Raw genomic sequence first — 17,123 nt, forward strand, 5'->3', positions numbered from 1 at the left:
TTTTTGCCAGAACTCGGTGCCAAAATGGCGTTTGTGTTCGCGTCTGTAACTCCAACCCAAGTCGAGCCATTTGTTCCACTTTTGGTGGGCTTCTGCACAGAAGCCACCAAAAGTGGTACCACTCTGTCTGGGTCTACAGGATGTGTGGCAGGGGGGTTTAGGCACCCTGGACTGAGTTGCCTTGGCAACTCAAGTCGCACTCTTGTGTGATTGGCCCAGTGGTGAGCCGCCTGGCTCACCACTTAGCATGTTTGAGTGACAGCTAGGACTGATGAATGGGGGTTTTCTGCATAAAAGCAGGGCTTTGGGGACTGGAACTTCAGAAGTCGCCACAGGACCAAAGACTCCGAAGAGGGAGAAGCTGAGCTGACCTGCAACAACGACCCCACCGGTGGAGCCCTGCTGAACCGCCTCACCACTTTCCGACGACAGAAGATCTTCATCTCGGAGAGTCTTCTTCCTCTGAACTGGTGGGGATAACCAGTTCGCCCTCTTTTCTCCTTCCTGGATCGCCTCGTGGTCGAATCACCCGTGCCAAGCACTCCGGCGGCTAGATAGCCACGCTTCACCACTACCGTGAAAAAAAGGGTAGTACCTTTTAACCGGGAAACTCCGCAGCTGGTTTCTTCCCTGGCAGCGCAACGACCTCCAGCTTTCCTCCACGTCGAGATCCTCTCTTCCACTGGATGAAGCACCAAATTGCACCCTCTGCCAGGAACAACTGCCCCCGCTGGAGCTTTCTCACTGCTTCAGGTACTGTGTCCTGCCTGGTCTCCCTTGCAACAGACTGTTTAAGGTGTCCCGTATATCCTTGACTCTCTATCCTGGGGTAACCTGGGACCTCTGAACTGATCCAACTCTTTTTGAACTATCTGCAAAGACTTTTAAAGTACAATTCAACTGTGTGATCTTGGACACATTCCGCCTTGCTCTCTCCCAGAGTGGGCCTGGCCTATGAACTTTCTTGCTCTACAGTAGACTCTGCCTTTCCTGACTTGCTGTGGTTCTTTTAAAAGTGTTAGTATTGTGTGCTTTCCTAATCCTGCCTTTTCCCTCCCTTTTTAACTAATTTATTGGAGTGCCATCTTAGGTTAAGCGCTCACCTCTGTCTGCAAATAAGTGGTGTTTTAACTAAGACTTGTTCAATAAGTAATCAGGGATGTATATATATTAATAGTGACTGTGTTTGAACTTGCTTGCCATATTAGTGTTAGTGTATTTTACAAGTGTGTTTTTAAATAAATAATTATATACTTTTATACCAAAGCTCTGGTCAGTGTTTGCTTGTGCTACTGTATTTTGATACCTATTTTATATACTCTACATACTGTCTAACTCTTCTTGAGAGAAGTCTGGCTGCTCAGCCACAGCTACCAGGTAAATCTGGGTGGTACAGACTGCTACCAATTGGGTTTACTGCCAACCCCTGTAGTCCTAAGCCTTTTGCAGTGGTCCCTAAGGGAACTGCGCAGGTTTCTACCCAACGCCTTTGTTGAGAATTATTCCCTGGATACAATGCATGGTCAGGAAATGGCCTTTGGTAAGGCGGTTTTTTATTCCGCAATCTGATTGGGTACTCTAAATTCTTTTCCCTCCTCCATTTACTGGTACTGCTTTGGGAGTCCTGTCAAAGATGTGGAATACGTTGGAGGACGCAGTCCATTCGAAGAACAAGTTACTTACCATGTGATAACGTTCTTTCGACGATGTTCCTCCAACGTATTCCACATCGCCCTCCCTGCCTGCCCCTCTGGAGAATTTCCTATGCACTTGCAGCTTCCGTTTCCACAAGGCTATGTGCAGTCAAGCAAGCATGAGACTGGTGCGACACGTTCCGAGGGAAAAAACTTAAACTCAGGCTACGGGCGCTGTGCTCCTATTTATAACATACAGAGGCCTTCAAGGGACATCGACCCAACGTCATCGACGCAGGACACCATCTGCTGAAAAAGTTTCTGAAGTGGACAGCTGTGGACATTACATGTCAAAGTTGTGAAATACGTTGGAGGAACATCCAGTCGAAAGAACATTATCAGCTGGTAAGTAACTTGTTCTCTTCCCATTGTCCTTCTCTCCTTCTCCGGTTCTGCGATCGCGTAGTCCTCCATCTATGCCGGAGCATCTAGGTTTTCCACTTGTTCCTCATGCGAGCGTCGCTTTGCTAGGACAGATCCCCATTCTCTCTGCTTGGAGTGTCTGGGTCCGGATCACCGGTGGGACTCGTGCTTCGTCTGCGACTCCCTTTCGGTCCGGGCACTTCAACATCGTATTCGTCAGTGGGTGGAGTTCTTCCAGAAGGCTCCTCCATCGCATTTCCAACTCTTCATCGATGGAAAGAAGAGACGCCCAGTAAGTTCCGAACTTTTCAGGGCACCCCGGCCGGGGTACTCCTTCCCAGGGTCCTCCAGGTCCGGCAGGGGCTTCAAAAGCTCTGCTACCAAGGTTCTCCCTGAGGTGCCTCGCAGGCCTAATATGAGTACCAGGGTTTTCTCCAAGGGTTTTCGTGAGTGCCCTGCCTATACCGGATCACAATCCGAGGTCCACCAATCGGGTGCTAATAGCCAGCATAGTCGAGCTGAGGCGTTGGGTACCGGAGTTTGCTCCGAGGTCTCCTTGTCAGGAGCTTCCCACACAGACACCGGGGTGCGCCCTATGTCCTCTGTTGAGGTTTTCTGTACCGAACTACGGTTCAAGGTCCCTCTCGAGGGAGCTAATAAGACTGGACTATGTTCTGAGGGTCCTCTTAACGATGCTAAGGTGTGTACCAACAGCACTGAGAGGTCTGTTAAGGTCTTGTCTGTGAGGTGGATTGCTCAACTTTGCTGCGCTCGTGGAGTTACCGGTTCTGTTGAGTGGGCACAGGGAGACGTCGTCGACCATAACTCCTGTTACCGGCATTGCCGAGGTTGCTCCTTTGGAAGCTAATTCAAGGGACAGGATGTCCAGTAAACATCCAAGGCCCCATAGTACCGGCTCTGCCGAGGAGACTTATGTCAAGGCTAAGATTTCAGTCAAGTCCCCTCACCAGTCTGTGAAATCAACTGCCTCATCTACACAGGAGCAGTTATCCTCAGATGTTCATAAAATGGCGGGCCTTCCCGCGTGGACTACGGCGGCCATTTTGGATTCTTCCCTCACACCCACTCTAACGATGGCGGGTGCTAGGAACCTTCTTATCGGTGGACAACCTTTTCCACGTGACAGTGTGAATTTGTTCCGCCCTTCCTGTGTCTGGCGTGCTCGGATGCCACTACCACATTGGTTTTGCTTCCTCCTACATATGCCCCATTGATCTACGTAGACCCGATTGGTGGCTGGCCCTCTTGGCAGCCACCCTCACTGCGTTCGTGGGGTTATGCTCCTCATGAGAGGCCTCTGCCCACTCCAGCACCTAAGATCTCAGCAGAGGTTGCCTTTTTTGGGAAATGTCATAGTTTAATGAATTCTGATCCCATGAGGGAGTGCTTTAAGGGCCTTTTTAGGGAAATCTGCCCTCAGACTCTGTTGCCTGGCCCGACAGTTCCTGTCACTGCGCCTGTCTCCCCGGCGGCAACTCCTCATATGCCTCCCGGCCCTCCTCCGGCTCTTCCGCCTCTGCCTCCCTTGTCACCGGTGGACAAGACTCCAGCAGAGCGTGATGTCAATCTGACGCCGGTTGCGTTGCAGCCGGGGGATCCGGATGCTCTAGATGACCCTTTGGGACAGATCAGGACAGTGCGGACCAGCCCCGCTCTGTCCGAGCATTTCACGACCGGGTACTGGACATGTCACTCCTTGACATACCAGTGCCTGAGGCACCCCCTCCGCAGGAAGGGGTGCTTTCGGGGGTGCTAACCTTGTCTCCACAGGAGTGCACTGGCCCGTTCCTTCAGAGGGACGTTCTGGCCGAGGCCCACAAGGTCTGGGATAAACCCCACACCCGGGCTGCACGTAAATAAAAGGATTGACACCCGTTACAGGCTTCACAGCTCAGAGGAAGTAGCCTTGGCGTCATGCCCGCTCCCGTCCTCGACGATGGTAGCAGCCGCCACTCTGCTATCCAAGCTGGCCTCTGCAACTTCCGCAGCTGCGGCTCAAGTTCTGTCCAAGGAGGACAAATTGCTCGATTCCTTAGGCAAGAAGATTTTTGCCAATTCGGCGCTGCAATTGCGTCAGTCCAACAGAGCTCATCCTGGCGGCGGTGAATATGGAACCGTGGAGAGATTTGGTTGACCTCCAGGAGTTCATTCCTGTCGACAGATTAGAAGACTTGAAAGGCGGCTTGTCAGACGCCAGAGTGTTGGCGCAGGATATGCTGGAGGCTGCTGCGCATCATGTTGACACCTCGGCTTGTGGCCTCATGCTGGGGGTTGACACCTCGTCGGGCTTGGCTTCATACAACAAAGTTTTCGAAGGAGGTCCAAGATAAAGTTCCGGACCTGCCTTTTAATGGCAAAGAGTTGTTTCATTCTTCAACGGATGACGAGCTCACCAAGACTAAGGCGAGCATGCAAACTGCCAAGTCTCTGTCGCTGCTCGTGAAGGCCCCAGTGAAAGGTCAGAGATCTGGGTCCCTAGCTCGATCCTCTTCAGGCATTAGAGGGTTCCAAGATCGCAGGTCGTGCAGGACTGATCCTCTACCGGGTAACTCCCGCCGGAGGCAGCAACGTGGCCGGTTTTTCTGTCAACCTCCTCTTCAGGGACAAGTAGTCTCTCTCCCGAAAAGTCTGCAAAATGATATTTGTTGGCACTCGCACGAGACTCCGGTGGGAGGTTGAATCTCATCTGGAGGCGTGGCAAACCATCACGACGACCAGTGGGTTTTGTCCATCGCTCGGGTGGGCTTCCGCTTGCCCCTTCCCCCTACCCCACCCTTCAATCCTCCCTTTCAGCAGTCGGGGACGCCCTCCCTGAGAGCCGAGGTCCAGAAGCTTCTAGATCTCGGGGCTGTAGAACCCGTTCCCCTAGTGGAATGAGGGGAGGGCTTCTACTCTCGTCTGTTTACAGTGGCAAAACCCAACCAGGCTGGTCTGCGCACCAATCTAGACCTTTCCCAGTTCAACCTACCTCTTCCCCAAGAGAAATTCAAAATGATTAGGCCCTGCCAAATAAAGTCCTCTCTTCAGAAGGGCAACTGGCTCAGCGTGGTGGACCTTCAGGACGATCTCTCAGGATCTGATATTCCTGGGTTTCCGTTGGAACACGATCGACTGCAGAGTGTACTTGACGATGGACAGGATGGCAGATCTGTTAACCACGTATCAAGTCTTCATTCAGTCGGAGAGCATGTCCGCCTGGTGGTTCCAGAGGCTTCTAGGCCTCATGGCCTCGTGCGTGCTTGCTGTACCCCTTGCGCATCTCAAGATACGACTTACGCAGTTGGCTCTTCAGAGCTCCTGGCTTCAGGCGATCCTCTGACCTTTTTCACCATTGGGGCACTCCAGAAGTGGACCTCTTTGCGTCGTCATCGAACAGGAAACTTCCTTTTTATGCTTCCAGTAACGGGCTCGGAGCTTCTTCCCTGGGGGACACTCTTGAGATTCCGTGGCACAATATGAGGGCCTACGCCTTCCCGCCTCTTCCCCTGATTCACCAGGCGCTATGCTATGCAAGCTCAGGAACTCGTCGAATTACACTCACCTGTTCATAGCCCTGTGGTGGCCAGCCTGATTCTGGTTTTCGGAGCTTCAGCATATGTCAGTCTGCTCACCGATCAGGCTCCCGCTGGATCCCGACCTGCTTCCCCAAAGCGATCAACATATGTGACAGCCCTTCCCAAAATCATTCAGCTTGGCGGCCTAGTGCCTGATTTCAAGTCTTTAGAAAGCTTCAATCTGTTCACGGATAATATGCCTATTATCCAAGCAGCTAGAAAACCTTCAACCAGGTCTCAGTATTCCTATACTATAGCCAAATGGCTGTTTCTGTCACTGGTGTTTAGCAAAAAAAGCTGGACCCCAGAGAAGCCGACATCGACACAGTGCTGTCTTTCATTTCTCATCTGGCAGGTTCAGGCATGCATGTTTTGTCTTGTGGGACTTATTTATCGGCTATTGCTGCTTACCTGTCACGGACTCTTGCTCTTTTTCTTTGACAAGCCCTGTCATTAAAAGGCACTTTACAGGTTGTTGCATCTGTATCCACCTGTGCGTTACCCGCATCCTAAATGGGATCTGAATGTGGTTCTTACTGCTTTATGCCATAAACCCTTTGAGCCCATGGCGGATTTGAAATTCCTTTCATGGAAAATGGCTTTTCTAATTGCAGTGACTTCGGCAAGGTGGTTGAGTGAGCTTCAGGCCTTGTCGGTAGAACATCCATTGCACAAGGATAAGGTTGTCCTTCGGACCAATCCTTCCTTCCATCCAAAGGTGGTATCCGATTTTCATCTGAACCAGTCTATTTCCTTACCAGTTTTCCTCCCAGAACCGGCCGAGAGGGTTCTGCATAATTGGGCTGTAAGGTGAGCTCTTAAGTTTTTTATTTTGACAGAACATCTAATCTCCGGAGCTCTTCCCAGCTCTTGGTGACCTTCGGTGACCCAAAAGGAAAGCCGGCCTCGAAAGCAACTATCTCCCGATGGATTGCTTCCTGTATTTCAGAGGCCTATACCGTTCAGGGCCTTCAACCTACGGTGAGTCATTTTGTTAATATAAACAGAACTAGGTTATTGGACTTGTTGCATGGTATAATTCCACTTTGTTGCATCAGAAGTGGTGATCTACAAACTAGGGACATCAACGAAGATACCAATTATGCCATATTACTGCATCTTGCAGCATGAGGTGACATTGATGAAACTTGGTTATGACTGGTTATGACTGTTCTGCAATAAAGTTGGATGTCTGCAGCCAAATCGTTGGACAAAACCATACTACCCCCATAGATGACATCCATTTAGTGTCTACTAACTAGACACTATACCAAGGAAGATCATTTGGCCATAGACATGTCTTTCAAGAGGAAAAGATTTTTTTCTGGCACAAATGTTCCTTCTGCTTTGCCAGTACAATGCGCAGGATGGTGAACGAAAAGCTAGAAGAATAGGTGTAGCGAGCGATCACCTAACCGAAGATGATGGCCTCTGGGAGTGGTTACTCCATGTGATACAGCAGAAAATGTCTACTTGTTCCTAGTCAGCCTTTCTTGTTGCTGTCTTGGAACACAAGGGGGCATAAACATTTATTTGAACGGGATGGTTTGCTTGAGGTGATAGGTTCTCAGTTATAGCTATACAAGAAACTTGCCTCACAACGTTGCTTACCATTGATGGATGGCATACCATCTCTAAATTGGCAAAACAAGGACGTGGGGGCAGGCCTTAAAGTGGATTAATACTTGGTGTTAAGAATCCATTACATCTGATGGAATTGGGATGTGATTCTAATTGCATCTTAGTAGGTAAACAAACTATTCTTGATGAAGGTGCCATTGGGAGAATTGGGCAAGAACTCATAATTAATGTGTATGATCCTTCTTATCATGCATTGCTTCATTATATACTTAAAGAATTGGAGCTGCTGCTCGATAATATTGGAGACCGTACACCTATCCTCCTTTATGGGGATTTAATGCTAGAGTGCAACCCCCTCTACTACTAGTAGATTATATCTTACCTGTAGACGTGATATGAGCTGGGCTAATTTGCTGTATTCCTTTGGCTTAATCATAGCAAATGTTAATCGCCCTTCTGGCAATCCCCCAGTAAACTTGGACGTCCAACCGTGCTAGTGTTATTGACTATGTTTTTGTTTTTCAGCCTATTTCACTGATTGATGACGTGTATTGCTGAACAGCATGAAAGCTATCACTTCCTCTTATTGCTAGCCTCGCACTGAATGGTCCATCTATTAGGCAGGAAACTCAAGGGACCTTAGGTGTTAACAATCAGTTAAATCGTATCACATGGAACCCTAATATAGTAATTTGGCCCATGAGGTGGCCTATGACCTTTTTAAGACATAAATTGATTAGTGTGAGAACTTCACTCAAACTTTGCAGAATAAGGAGATTGCTATATTAGGTGTTCAGAAATATGAGAGCCATGTTGAGAGGATTACATCTTGCGTACAGGTAAATGCTAGAAGCTATTCCTGAAAAGGTGTGGGCTTGCTTAAAAATACTCAATGCCATCCAACTCCCTCCACTTCCTGATCTCCTCTCCAGAGGAGGAGGATCAATCCTGCATCACGACCCGACATCACTGACCCTCAAGGTCTGGGTCCTGCAGCCTTACAATTTGCACACTATTCGCTGCCCTTGGAAAGTACGAAGATCCTGGCAGGAGCCATTACCCCCTCTACGTTCACTTGCTACAACCACAAGTGAAAGCGCTTCACAGTGTGATGACGGGCGCAGAAAATTGTGCTGCTGCACATCACTGCTTCGCAGCCCCTTTCGTACCTGCTATTGCTGGCCAAGTCTGATCTTGCCCATGAATATATCAAGGTCCACCTGTCTGCCAAATCCCCCATACACACGGACAATGGGCAAACTCCCTGTGGTCGCACAGGCTTGTTAAGGAGTTCTCTGGGTTTTCTTGAGGACTATCCGGCTGGTGTAGTCTCCCGCCCCGGCTAGGGAACTGAATGTGGTCCTGTCTGAGCTCATGGGGCCTCAGTTTGAACCAATCCATCGTGCCCCGTAAAGTTTCTGTTGTGGAAGACCGCATTCTCGAAAGGTGCTGAAAGGGTGTTGTATTTGCTGGACGTTTCTCGTGCCCTGAAGTTCTATGTGGCACGCACAAAAGACTTCCGGAAGACGTCTCAGCTTTTCATCATTTTTTTACCTGTGGGTCATGGGAAGGCCCTGTCTGGGGCTTGCATCTCCAGGTGGCTCTCCGGCTGTATCATGCATTGCCATCGTCTGGCCAACAGGCCGTTTCCAGGCTGGCCAAGGCCCCACTGCACCAGAGCCATCGCAGTGATAATAGCTTTTCTATCTGGTGTTCCCCTGCTCGACATCTTCAGGGCTGCTACGTGGAGGTCGACCCACACCTTCACATAATTAGACGGTGTCGACATGGATTCCAGGGAGGATTACCGGGTCGGCCAAGCGGTGCGACGCAACCGGTTTGTTTGAGGTGAGTCTGTTCCAGGGGTGCGTTTATTGCTTCTATGCGCCTTGCCACCTCCTGTGGTTGTGTATATGTACTGCTGTGTAATCGTTTTCATGAACATGTGAATCCATGCAAGACCCCATGCAGGAGAAGGTACAAGTTACTTACCTGTAACTCTTGTTCTCCAGCATGGGTCTTGCATGGATTTGCATGTGAACCCTCCCCTTCCCCTCTCTGTCTCTTGGTTCATACTGCCACTTTACATGCGCTACCAAATCTGAACTTGGCCACCAGGGGTGGAGCTTATGAGGGTGAGTGTCATTGGCTGGAGGCAGTATGACCAAAGGACACTAATGGGCTATAGAGGAGACAAGCAGTTTAAAGCTTTAAGCTGAACTGCTTTCTTTTTACCGAGGATTCCCAGCCTGACCGACAATATTCATGTGCATGTGAATCCATGCAAGACCCATGCTGGAGAACAAGAGTTACAGGTTAGTAGCTTGTACCTTCCCACTACTTCCTTTGAGCGCCCCAGCACTACTGCTGGACTTTCTGGATTTTTGTTTTGGGGTCACTGGTTCACCTTTCTGATGGGTTACCGGTGCTGGGAGATCTCTTCCTTTGTTTTGGCATCTACCTTTTTACTGTGGCAGCACCCCCACCTTATCTGGAGTTCTGCAAGGGGTCCTTAGTCCCCTCTTTATTTCTTTGTCGAATTATGTGCACTAGGTAGCCCATTTGCTACCAGTGTAGGTGATGTCATCCCCTTTTTATGAAGTGTATTTTTTCCATTGAATCACAAGCCATCTTCCACAGTGTTGTGTGGTGACACTTTGTGCCCCTTCACTTTATCATAGGTAACATCCATGCACCTCCAGAATATGATGATGGCAGTTGATACCTTTTTACCGCCTTTTTTATGCAAGGCCCTGTGTTGCCTTTTCTGCTGTGATAATGCATTTAGGAGAATCATATACTCAAAAAGGCTACTCCTCATGTTTTAAGTCCTGTTCAGGAGGGCAACCGCTGAGTTGCCGAGGACCCACCAGCCCTGTCTGGGTTCAATACAAGATGAACATTCAACCAGTGGTCTGTGATGTTCTCTGTGCAACAATGGACCAATGCAGCGTGACTACACTCCAGTCTGAGGACTCCAGAGGAACCAGATGACGACCCCTAGTGGATGCCCTCAAACCCGTGACCCGACCACCCAGCATATGACCCTAACGACCGTGAGGCAAGACTTCCCCAATGATTTTCTATCTACTGAGGGTATTTTTAGGGACATAGATCCCTTATATCTCTTAAGCCTCACCTAGCCCCATTTGGTTTGCATTGGGTGCAAAGTCCTGCTTATCCTACCACTGTCTGTGCCTGACCCAGATCGGTGGTGGCCATGTCAGTATGTTTAGGTTAAGTCCCTTAGAATTCGACGGGGTGGTAGCTGCTCCCTACAACACCTACATTTTTTACTAAAGCCACTTAAGTCGCATTGTAATTTGGGCTATACACTTGCCGTTTGGAACTTTGTTACTGAGTGGCCCCTGCTAGTGCTACTCGCACGGACATTGGGATACGTAAAAGAATTTCTAAGTCTCTTAATATATAAGGATTGGGCTTCTGAAGTTAGCAGTGCTGTACTTGAGCTACCTTATACATGTGTTAGGCCTATGTTGTAATTCTTCTACACCCTTTCCCAACTTTAGCAGTTTGTGTTTTTGTGCCATCTGTGAATAACCCATAGTGGATTGCCATATACTGTGTGTTTTATAATTAATAATAATAATTTGGCATTTATATAGCGCTACGAACCCTCAGGTATCTGAGCGCTGCTTATTATTACCCACGGTGTGTGGTGTTCATTTATCGACCTTGGAAGGATGAAAGGCTGAGTTTGGCCCTGCCGGGATTCGAACCTGCGTTAGCAGGCTCTGCACAGATGTCAAAGCGAGCGCTCTACTCGCTGTGCCACTTGACCGGCTTTATATGAATGTATAGTATTATTTTTATTTACCTTTACATATATAAAGTGTGCCTTAATGAATAAACTAGAGTATTGTCATACTTACAAAGATGATAAATAAAAGAAACCAAAAAGGTAAGTGTTAACGGTACTAAAAGCTACCCTCTCTAGCCATAGTTCAGCCTGACTGCTCAGCCTTGCTGCCTTAAGAGTGGTTAAGTTCAACTTTGGTTGAGACAACCTTGTTGCCCCAGGTAGTGACTTTGAGAAACCGCCTAAAGCCTTTACACAACATTTACCAATGTCCGGATTAGCAGAGTGTAAGGGATCAAGAATAAGACTGACACAGTGGCATGTTAAATTTTGGTTATAGGCTATTATTGTCAAAATAATAAGAGGGGTTGGGAAAATCCTGTCTATTCCTAACTGTTTGAGGGGTTTCCCTACCTCAAGAAAACTAAGGAACGTCTGTGTCGGGATGTTAAATAAAGTGTCCTCAGTCCTGTGTCCAAAACCCTAAACTAGCCCTTGCATGCTAAACTAAATGCAAGGTGAAAAGGGGGATTTCTCTGAGCTATACACTTAGAGCTCATTCTTGAAGTTTCAGACAAAGTTCAAAAACGGTAAAGAATAAAGTTCCACCAGGAAAATGGGGTTCTCCCTTCCCCTATGTTTCCTCTGGTGTCTCAGAATTTGTCCGGCCGGACTTCCAGTTAAGTCAATAATGTTTGAATTTTTTCCCAGGAGAAGACTCTCTCCCTGAATATTCCTTTGTATGCACTTTATCTCACAGTTTAAAGTGGGGATCTGCGGGGGGCGATTCCACCCTTGAATCCCTTCAGTCTTCACTGGTTCCATGGGCTTCTTATTACTTATTATTTACTTCGTCCCCCTCTGTTTTCTTTCAATGTCACAGTTCTTTGGAGTATTTACTTTTGCTCACTTTCTTGATCTTGTTCCTCTCTAAAGGGGTACAGTTTCCCCTTTTGTCACTACTCTACAACTACAGGTTTTTTTCAATTATCTTACCCCTGGTTTACTCTCCAGCCCAGGACTTCACTGTTCGGTTACTCTTCTTGTTTCTTTTATCATTCAAAGGGGTAAGACTACTGCCCGCTATGGTTTCTTGCTTTAATCCTTATCCTCTCCCTGGTATAGTTTCCTGCCAGGGTATTAGAACTTATCCTTACAAAGGGGGTATGGGTCCTCCCTTTTGATCAGTGTTCCATACTTTGAAGGTGGGGTTCTTAACCCACTTTGCTCACTTCTTCTTTCACCCCTGGTTTACTCTTCTGCCAGGGTGTTACAACTTTCTGATTGGGGTGTAAGTCCCAGACCCACTGTTTGCCTATTTCACTATCCTACCAGGGCTTCTTCGCTTTCTTTTCACTCTTTCTTGTATCCATGCGCACTGAGGCCTATGGGTGTGTTGCACGTTAAAAGTAATACATAATAATCCAAGAAACAACACTTTTTCAATATTGGGTCACTGACCCTTTCTTCACAAATTTTGTATCAATTGTACTGTCTTTGCTTGAGGTGTCAACAAAGTTCAGTTCTGTATTTTACTTTTTGATCCGTAGGCTTTTCCCAATGTTCGTATCAATTCTATGACTTTTACTTAGGCTTTTCGCAGTGTTCGTGTCCGTATCAATTATATTGCCTTCTCTTGGGCTTTTTGCAATGTTCATCTCTATTCTATTGTCTTCACCTAGGCGTTTCACAATGTTAGTGTCCTTGTCAATTATATTGCCTTCTCTTAAGCTTTTGCAATGTTCATCTCTGTATTAATGATAAGCCCTTCTCTGTTTGGGCTCTCTAGCGTTGGGGCCGGCATGCAGTATTTTCCTTCAAGCGCCCCGGTAACCCATGTTCTCTCCCAGGGCTTCCCATTGTTACTCGCCATCTTTGGCGTTTGTAGCGCTTCTCCGTACTCTCCACTTCTCGCCCGTTTACTAGCAATGCCTTCCGTGAGCCGCTTCATTCCCGCTTGGCTTCGCTCTGTGTCCGGCAGCTCCAGCTGCCTGTGACGGGGACGCAGTAAACTTCTCCCGACTTGTCTTTGCTGCACATCATCTTCGTTAGCGTCTGAGCTGTGTTCTGCACTCCGCTCTCCTCTGGTGTCCCATACAGCTTCAGAACAAGTTGGATGCAGTGGCAAGCTCAGTTTCTCTCCCTGTGGCTGCTCAGGTGTGTGCATTTCAAATGTTCCAGTCTCACTTAGTACTTTCCAATAACTAGAACGCAGCATTAGTTTGCTGTTTTTAGTCATCCCCATTACTCAGTCCATCTTCCTCTTCTCAGTACTAGAAAAGAGGGTGAGAGGTGCATAATATTGTTGGCTAAGAAAGCCTCAGACTTCAGCAACCAAATTACTATAAGCCAATCAGGAGTGTGGTACAGGAGTGTGGTGCCTCCCAGAGTTTTTTCCTCTACGTGGTCCTCCCGCAGATAACCACTCCCAGGGTCAGTGCCAGGTAGCTTCTGCCTTTCCCTGGCCACGTAGGAGAAGCTTCCCTCCAGACAATCAGTGACTATGTTGCTAGATGTGTCACAATAGACATCCTGCAAACCTTTTTCTAGTAATAGGTGGTGCTTTGCTCTTGGCTTACCATGTAAGCGCCCCCATAAGCATACCTTCCGGTGGGTGGAACCCAGTATGAAGAAAAAATGAAGGTGAGGAATTGTGTTTACGTATGATGATGGTACTGAAAAATGACTTCTTTTTTTTAAGTTGCCTGTTAGAGAGATTTGTTTTAAGTCCTTTGGTGAGGGCTTGGGGAGACAAAATAAAAGCGCATATGTCCTGACTATCACAATGGAAATGTGACTTAGCTGTCAGGCTTTTAGGAAGGGAGAGTACAGCTTCCGGATGCATATCAGCATATAAATTCAGTAAGTTATGGCTTTGTTCGAAGAATACTCTAGATTCTTAGTTCTGTTCAAAGTTGACTAGTGTGTTGACTTGAGGGAGGAAGGAAAGCTCTTTGGCAATAATTGCTCCCAAATCTGGTATGGCTTAAAGGCACTGCCAAGTGCAATTGGCCCAATCCAATCTGCCCAGATTTAGAATCTCTGATTTATATCCACTGAGGCAATGGTAGCTTTCCATCTTCCAGTGGAGGATGTGAACTGGACATTTTGTGATGTTGGCACTTATTTCCCTCCTTTTCCAGACATAGATGATTTTGCCGGTCAGCCGCATACATCTGGATGTTAAATGATAATTTTCAATTAGTTGGGCTTAGGGTTGGATGTATACACTGAACAGTGCAGCGCAAGTCCAGTAACAGCGAGCAAGACCTTTCGGATAGTGGTTTCGGAGGATTGCCATTTCATTTTACTGACTGTCGCAGAAGTCTTGAATCCATTTGAGAGAAACTAGAAATGCACATTTATACTGCTAGTCTTTTTAGGGTGGCGACATGAGCTGTATTATCGTAGGCTGCTGACAGGTCGAACTGCCTGATGTCCTTCGTCCACTGATACTAAAGCCTGAATGTCAGTCATGTAAAAGCGTGTATTGGTTCAAATGATCTGAGATTTGTGGTGTCACTTTCCTTTGCAGTATTTTGCCTATAGATGGTGGGTTTGTAAGCTGTTTATAACTAGTTAGATTATTAGGATAATGTCTTTTGGTTCTTAAGGAGCAGAGTAATAGCTTTCTGTTTCATGTACATGGGAGCTGTTCATACTTTGAAAATGCTAAAGATGTCTGGGGACTTGATTTTGTTGGCCATTTGTCTCACATCAGTTACTTTCATTGGGTTAAAAAAGAAATGGGTGCACATGTGGTTGCTGGTATTGGGGAGCGGTAAGTAGAGAACGTTGGTAGATGTGAATGTCCTCTTGGATTTTAGTTACTTTTGAGTTGATCTTTGCAATGCGAGAGGTTTATGGGGTACTGTTAGGCATTCAGCATTAGTTTAGTTTGTGACAGATGTTGATGATTTCTCTAGCTTGGTTGGAAGAATCCCTGATCTGGTTAGAGAGTTATGCCCTCTTAGACCTATTAATGGGTCTATAAGCACCCTTTTTTGTGGATTTTGCAAGGGCTTTTATCCGAATTTGAGTTTTGATAGTTGCTGTATCTTTCCAGTTTGTGGATTGCCCTTTTGTGCCTGTCCTGTCCTGGATTATACCACTCGTTAGTCATTTTGATTGTCTTTCATTCTTTTCAGTTTCAAGAATATGTGACTTGTTCAAGTGTTTTGCTGATGTTGAGGTGAAAGGACTCAAAGTTCAGAGGTTCTTTGTTAGTTGATGGGCTTTGGTCTGGCATGTCATTTATTTGTTTATTTGTATCGCGCGGAAGCCCACAGGCATCAGGGCGCTTACACTTAGACACGGACATACACATTTAAACTGGACAGTCATTCTTGGTCTGCCTTGCCATCACCAATTGCTGTTGGCGGGGGGAAAGGGTTTCTGTGTTATATCCATATAGCGAAGAGTGATGAGTGAACATACTACAGGCGGCATGTGATTGAGATGGAGGAAGCTTGGATGTTTTTAGACTGTCGACTGTGTGGGTGTGGTTTGTCTCAAATTGTTTGAATACCTGAGCGGTCATCTCTATAAACTGAAGCCCGTCTATTCTCAATTCACCATACCCTCAGATTGAAGTCCCACAACAGTGAGATTTTGTGCAACTGTTTGGATTTATTGTTTTCTGGGAACCCTGCAAGGAAGGATATTTCATAGGATGGGGTGGAGGGAGATAACTGTTATGAATTCTATGTTTGGGATGGCCTCAAAGCATTTTGCATGCATATTGAGGTCCCGCTTGATATCAGACATTGATGAGATACAATGTTACCTTCACTCTGCTGCTCAGTGGCATGCTTTTGCTACTGCAGGCTATTTTATTAAAGACTGACTTTTCCTTTATTTCCTTTAGAGTGAAGACATCAATGGGCGTGTGGTCGAGGACATGGAGGCTGCTTCCCAAGCCAACCAGCGACGGATGAACGCTGATCCGCTGGAGGTTATGTTACTGAACATGGGCTACCGGATCACTGGGCTCAGTAGTGGAGCACCTGGGGCATCGGACGATGAAGAAACCTCTGAAGGGCAAATGCAATGCAGGCCTAGCTAAATCCCGACTGCCCACCCATCGGCCGGTGGGAGATTTGTAGTCCGCCGCTTCCTATAAGCTCTGGATCGGCAGGCAGTGGCGATGGGCTGCACTGCCGTATGCTATGCACAGTTAGCCAAGGGGGCCAATATGCCAAATGGGCGGCAGCAGCATCAGAAGGTAGATGCCTATCAGCTCATCCTCCTCCCGTAACTTGGGGGAGCCCTGGTACTCTGGAGCTCATGCCTTTCTTAAGCACTACAGAATCGAAAGGCACCACTGCTAATTTACATGAACTCGATGATGGATCCAAGGGTCTTTGCAACAAAGAGCAGAGCTGTTCCTGTCGAGTGCAAGAGTATGTCTACTCTGTAGAGGGAATGAGGGTGTTCAGTGGTTAAGTAAAGAGGGATGAGGTGTGTGGCCTTAATGTGTTTCATACAGTTCTTGTTGCGTTTAACATCTGCTGCTACAGCTGTTCATTACCACCATTCACAGCTCCAGGAAAAGGCCTTCATGTGGTCAAGAGTCTGTAAGTGTTGTGGGCTGTTTCTAGAGTCTGCATGCTTGGCCACCATCTCTTGCCCCTATCTTTCCTTAAGTATGCCAGTTTGTGACAGTAAGTGATTTTGCTCTGAGAAAGCACGAAAGCAGAGTTGTTGTAGGCCCTAAATGATCTTTTGGTTTTCGCAGTAGAATATTTATTATGGGTTGCCCAAAGCAGCAGGGTGGAGGCTTCTAACAATAAAGGTTAACCAGGGACTCTTCGAATATATTCAGCCTCTCTAAATCCTGTGTGCATAAAAGTAGCCATTTTTAGAAATGGCGACCAATCTTCTGGTTTTATGTTTCTAATTTGGGTTGTTTCTCACTCCACTTGCTCTCCTCTTGCCCATACCTCTCTCCTCCGTTTGGCCATTTCTCTCACTAGTTTTTGCCCATTGTTCACCCCCTCTTTCTCCCTCAGACGCCCCCAATTCAGAGTCTCCTGAGCAAGCACACTACTGTGGCCCTCATAGTATCAGTGTCGTTGCTGAAGATTTGAG

General features: G+C 47.2%; 1 protein-coding gene across 5 annotated transcripts in view; it reads left to right on the plus strand.

The window, feature by feature from the left end:
- WDTC1 (WD and tetratricopeptide repeats 1) overlaps nt 1–16,852 on the plus strand; it is a 1,302,054-nt gene extending 1,285,202 nt beyond the window's left edge. For 4 of the 5 annotated variants that reach the window (XM_069622890.1, XM_069622889.1, XM_069622887.1 and 1 more), the window contains one exon: nt 15,901–16,507. In XM_069622890.1, coding sequence (XP_069478991.1) covers nt 15,901–16,098 — 198 coding nt within the window. In that variant the 3' untranslated portion in view covers nt 16,099–16,507. Of the gene's footprint in view, nt 1–15,900 lie in introns of all 5 variants that reach the window. The other variant, XM_069622886.1, reaches the window with a different exon arrangement.
- Nucleotides 16,853–17,123: the final 271 nt, after the last annotated feature.

The sequence above is a fragment of the Ambystoma mexicanum genome, chromosome 11 (assembly GCF_040938575.1).
Source record: "Ambystoma mexicanum isolate Mex_15411 chromosome 11, UKY_AmexF1_1, whole genome shotgun sequence".
Lineage (NCBI taxonomy): Eukaryota > Metazoa > Chordata > Amphibia > Caudata > Ambystomatidae > Ambystoma > Ambystoma mexicanum.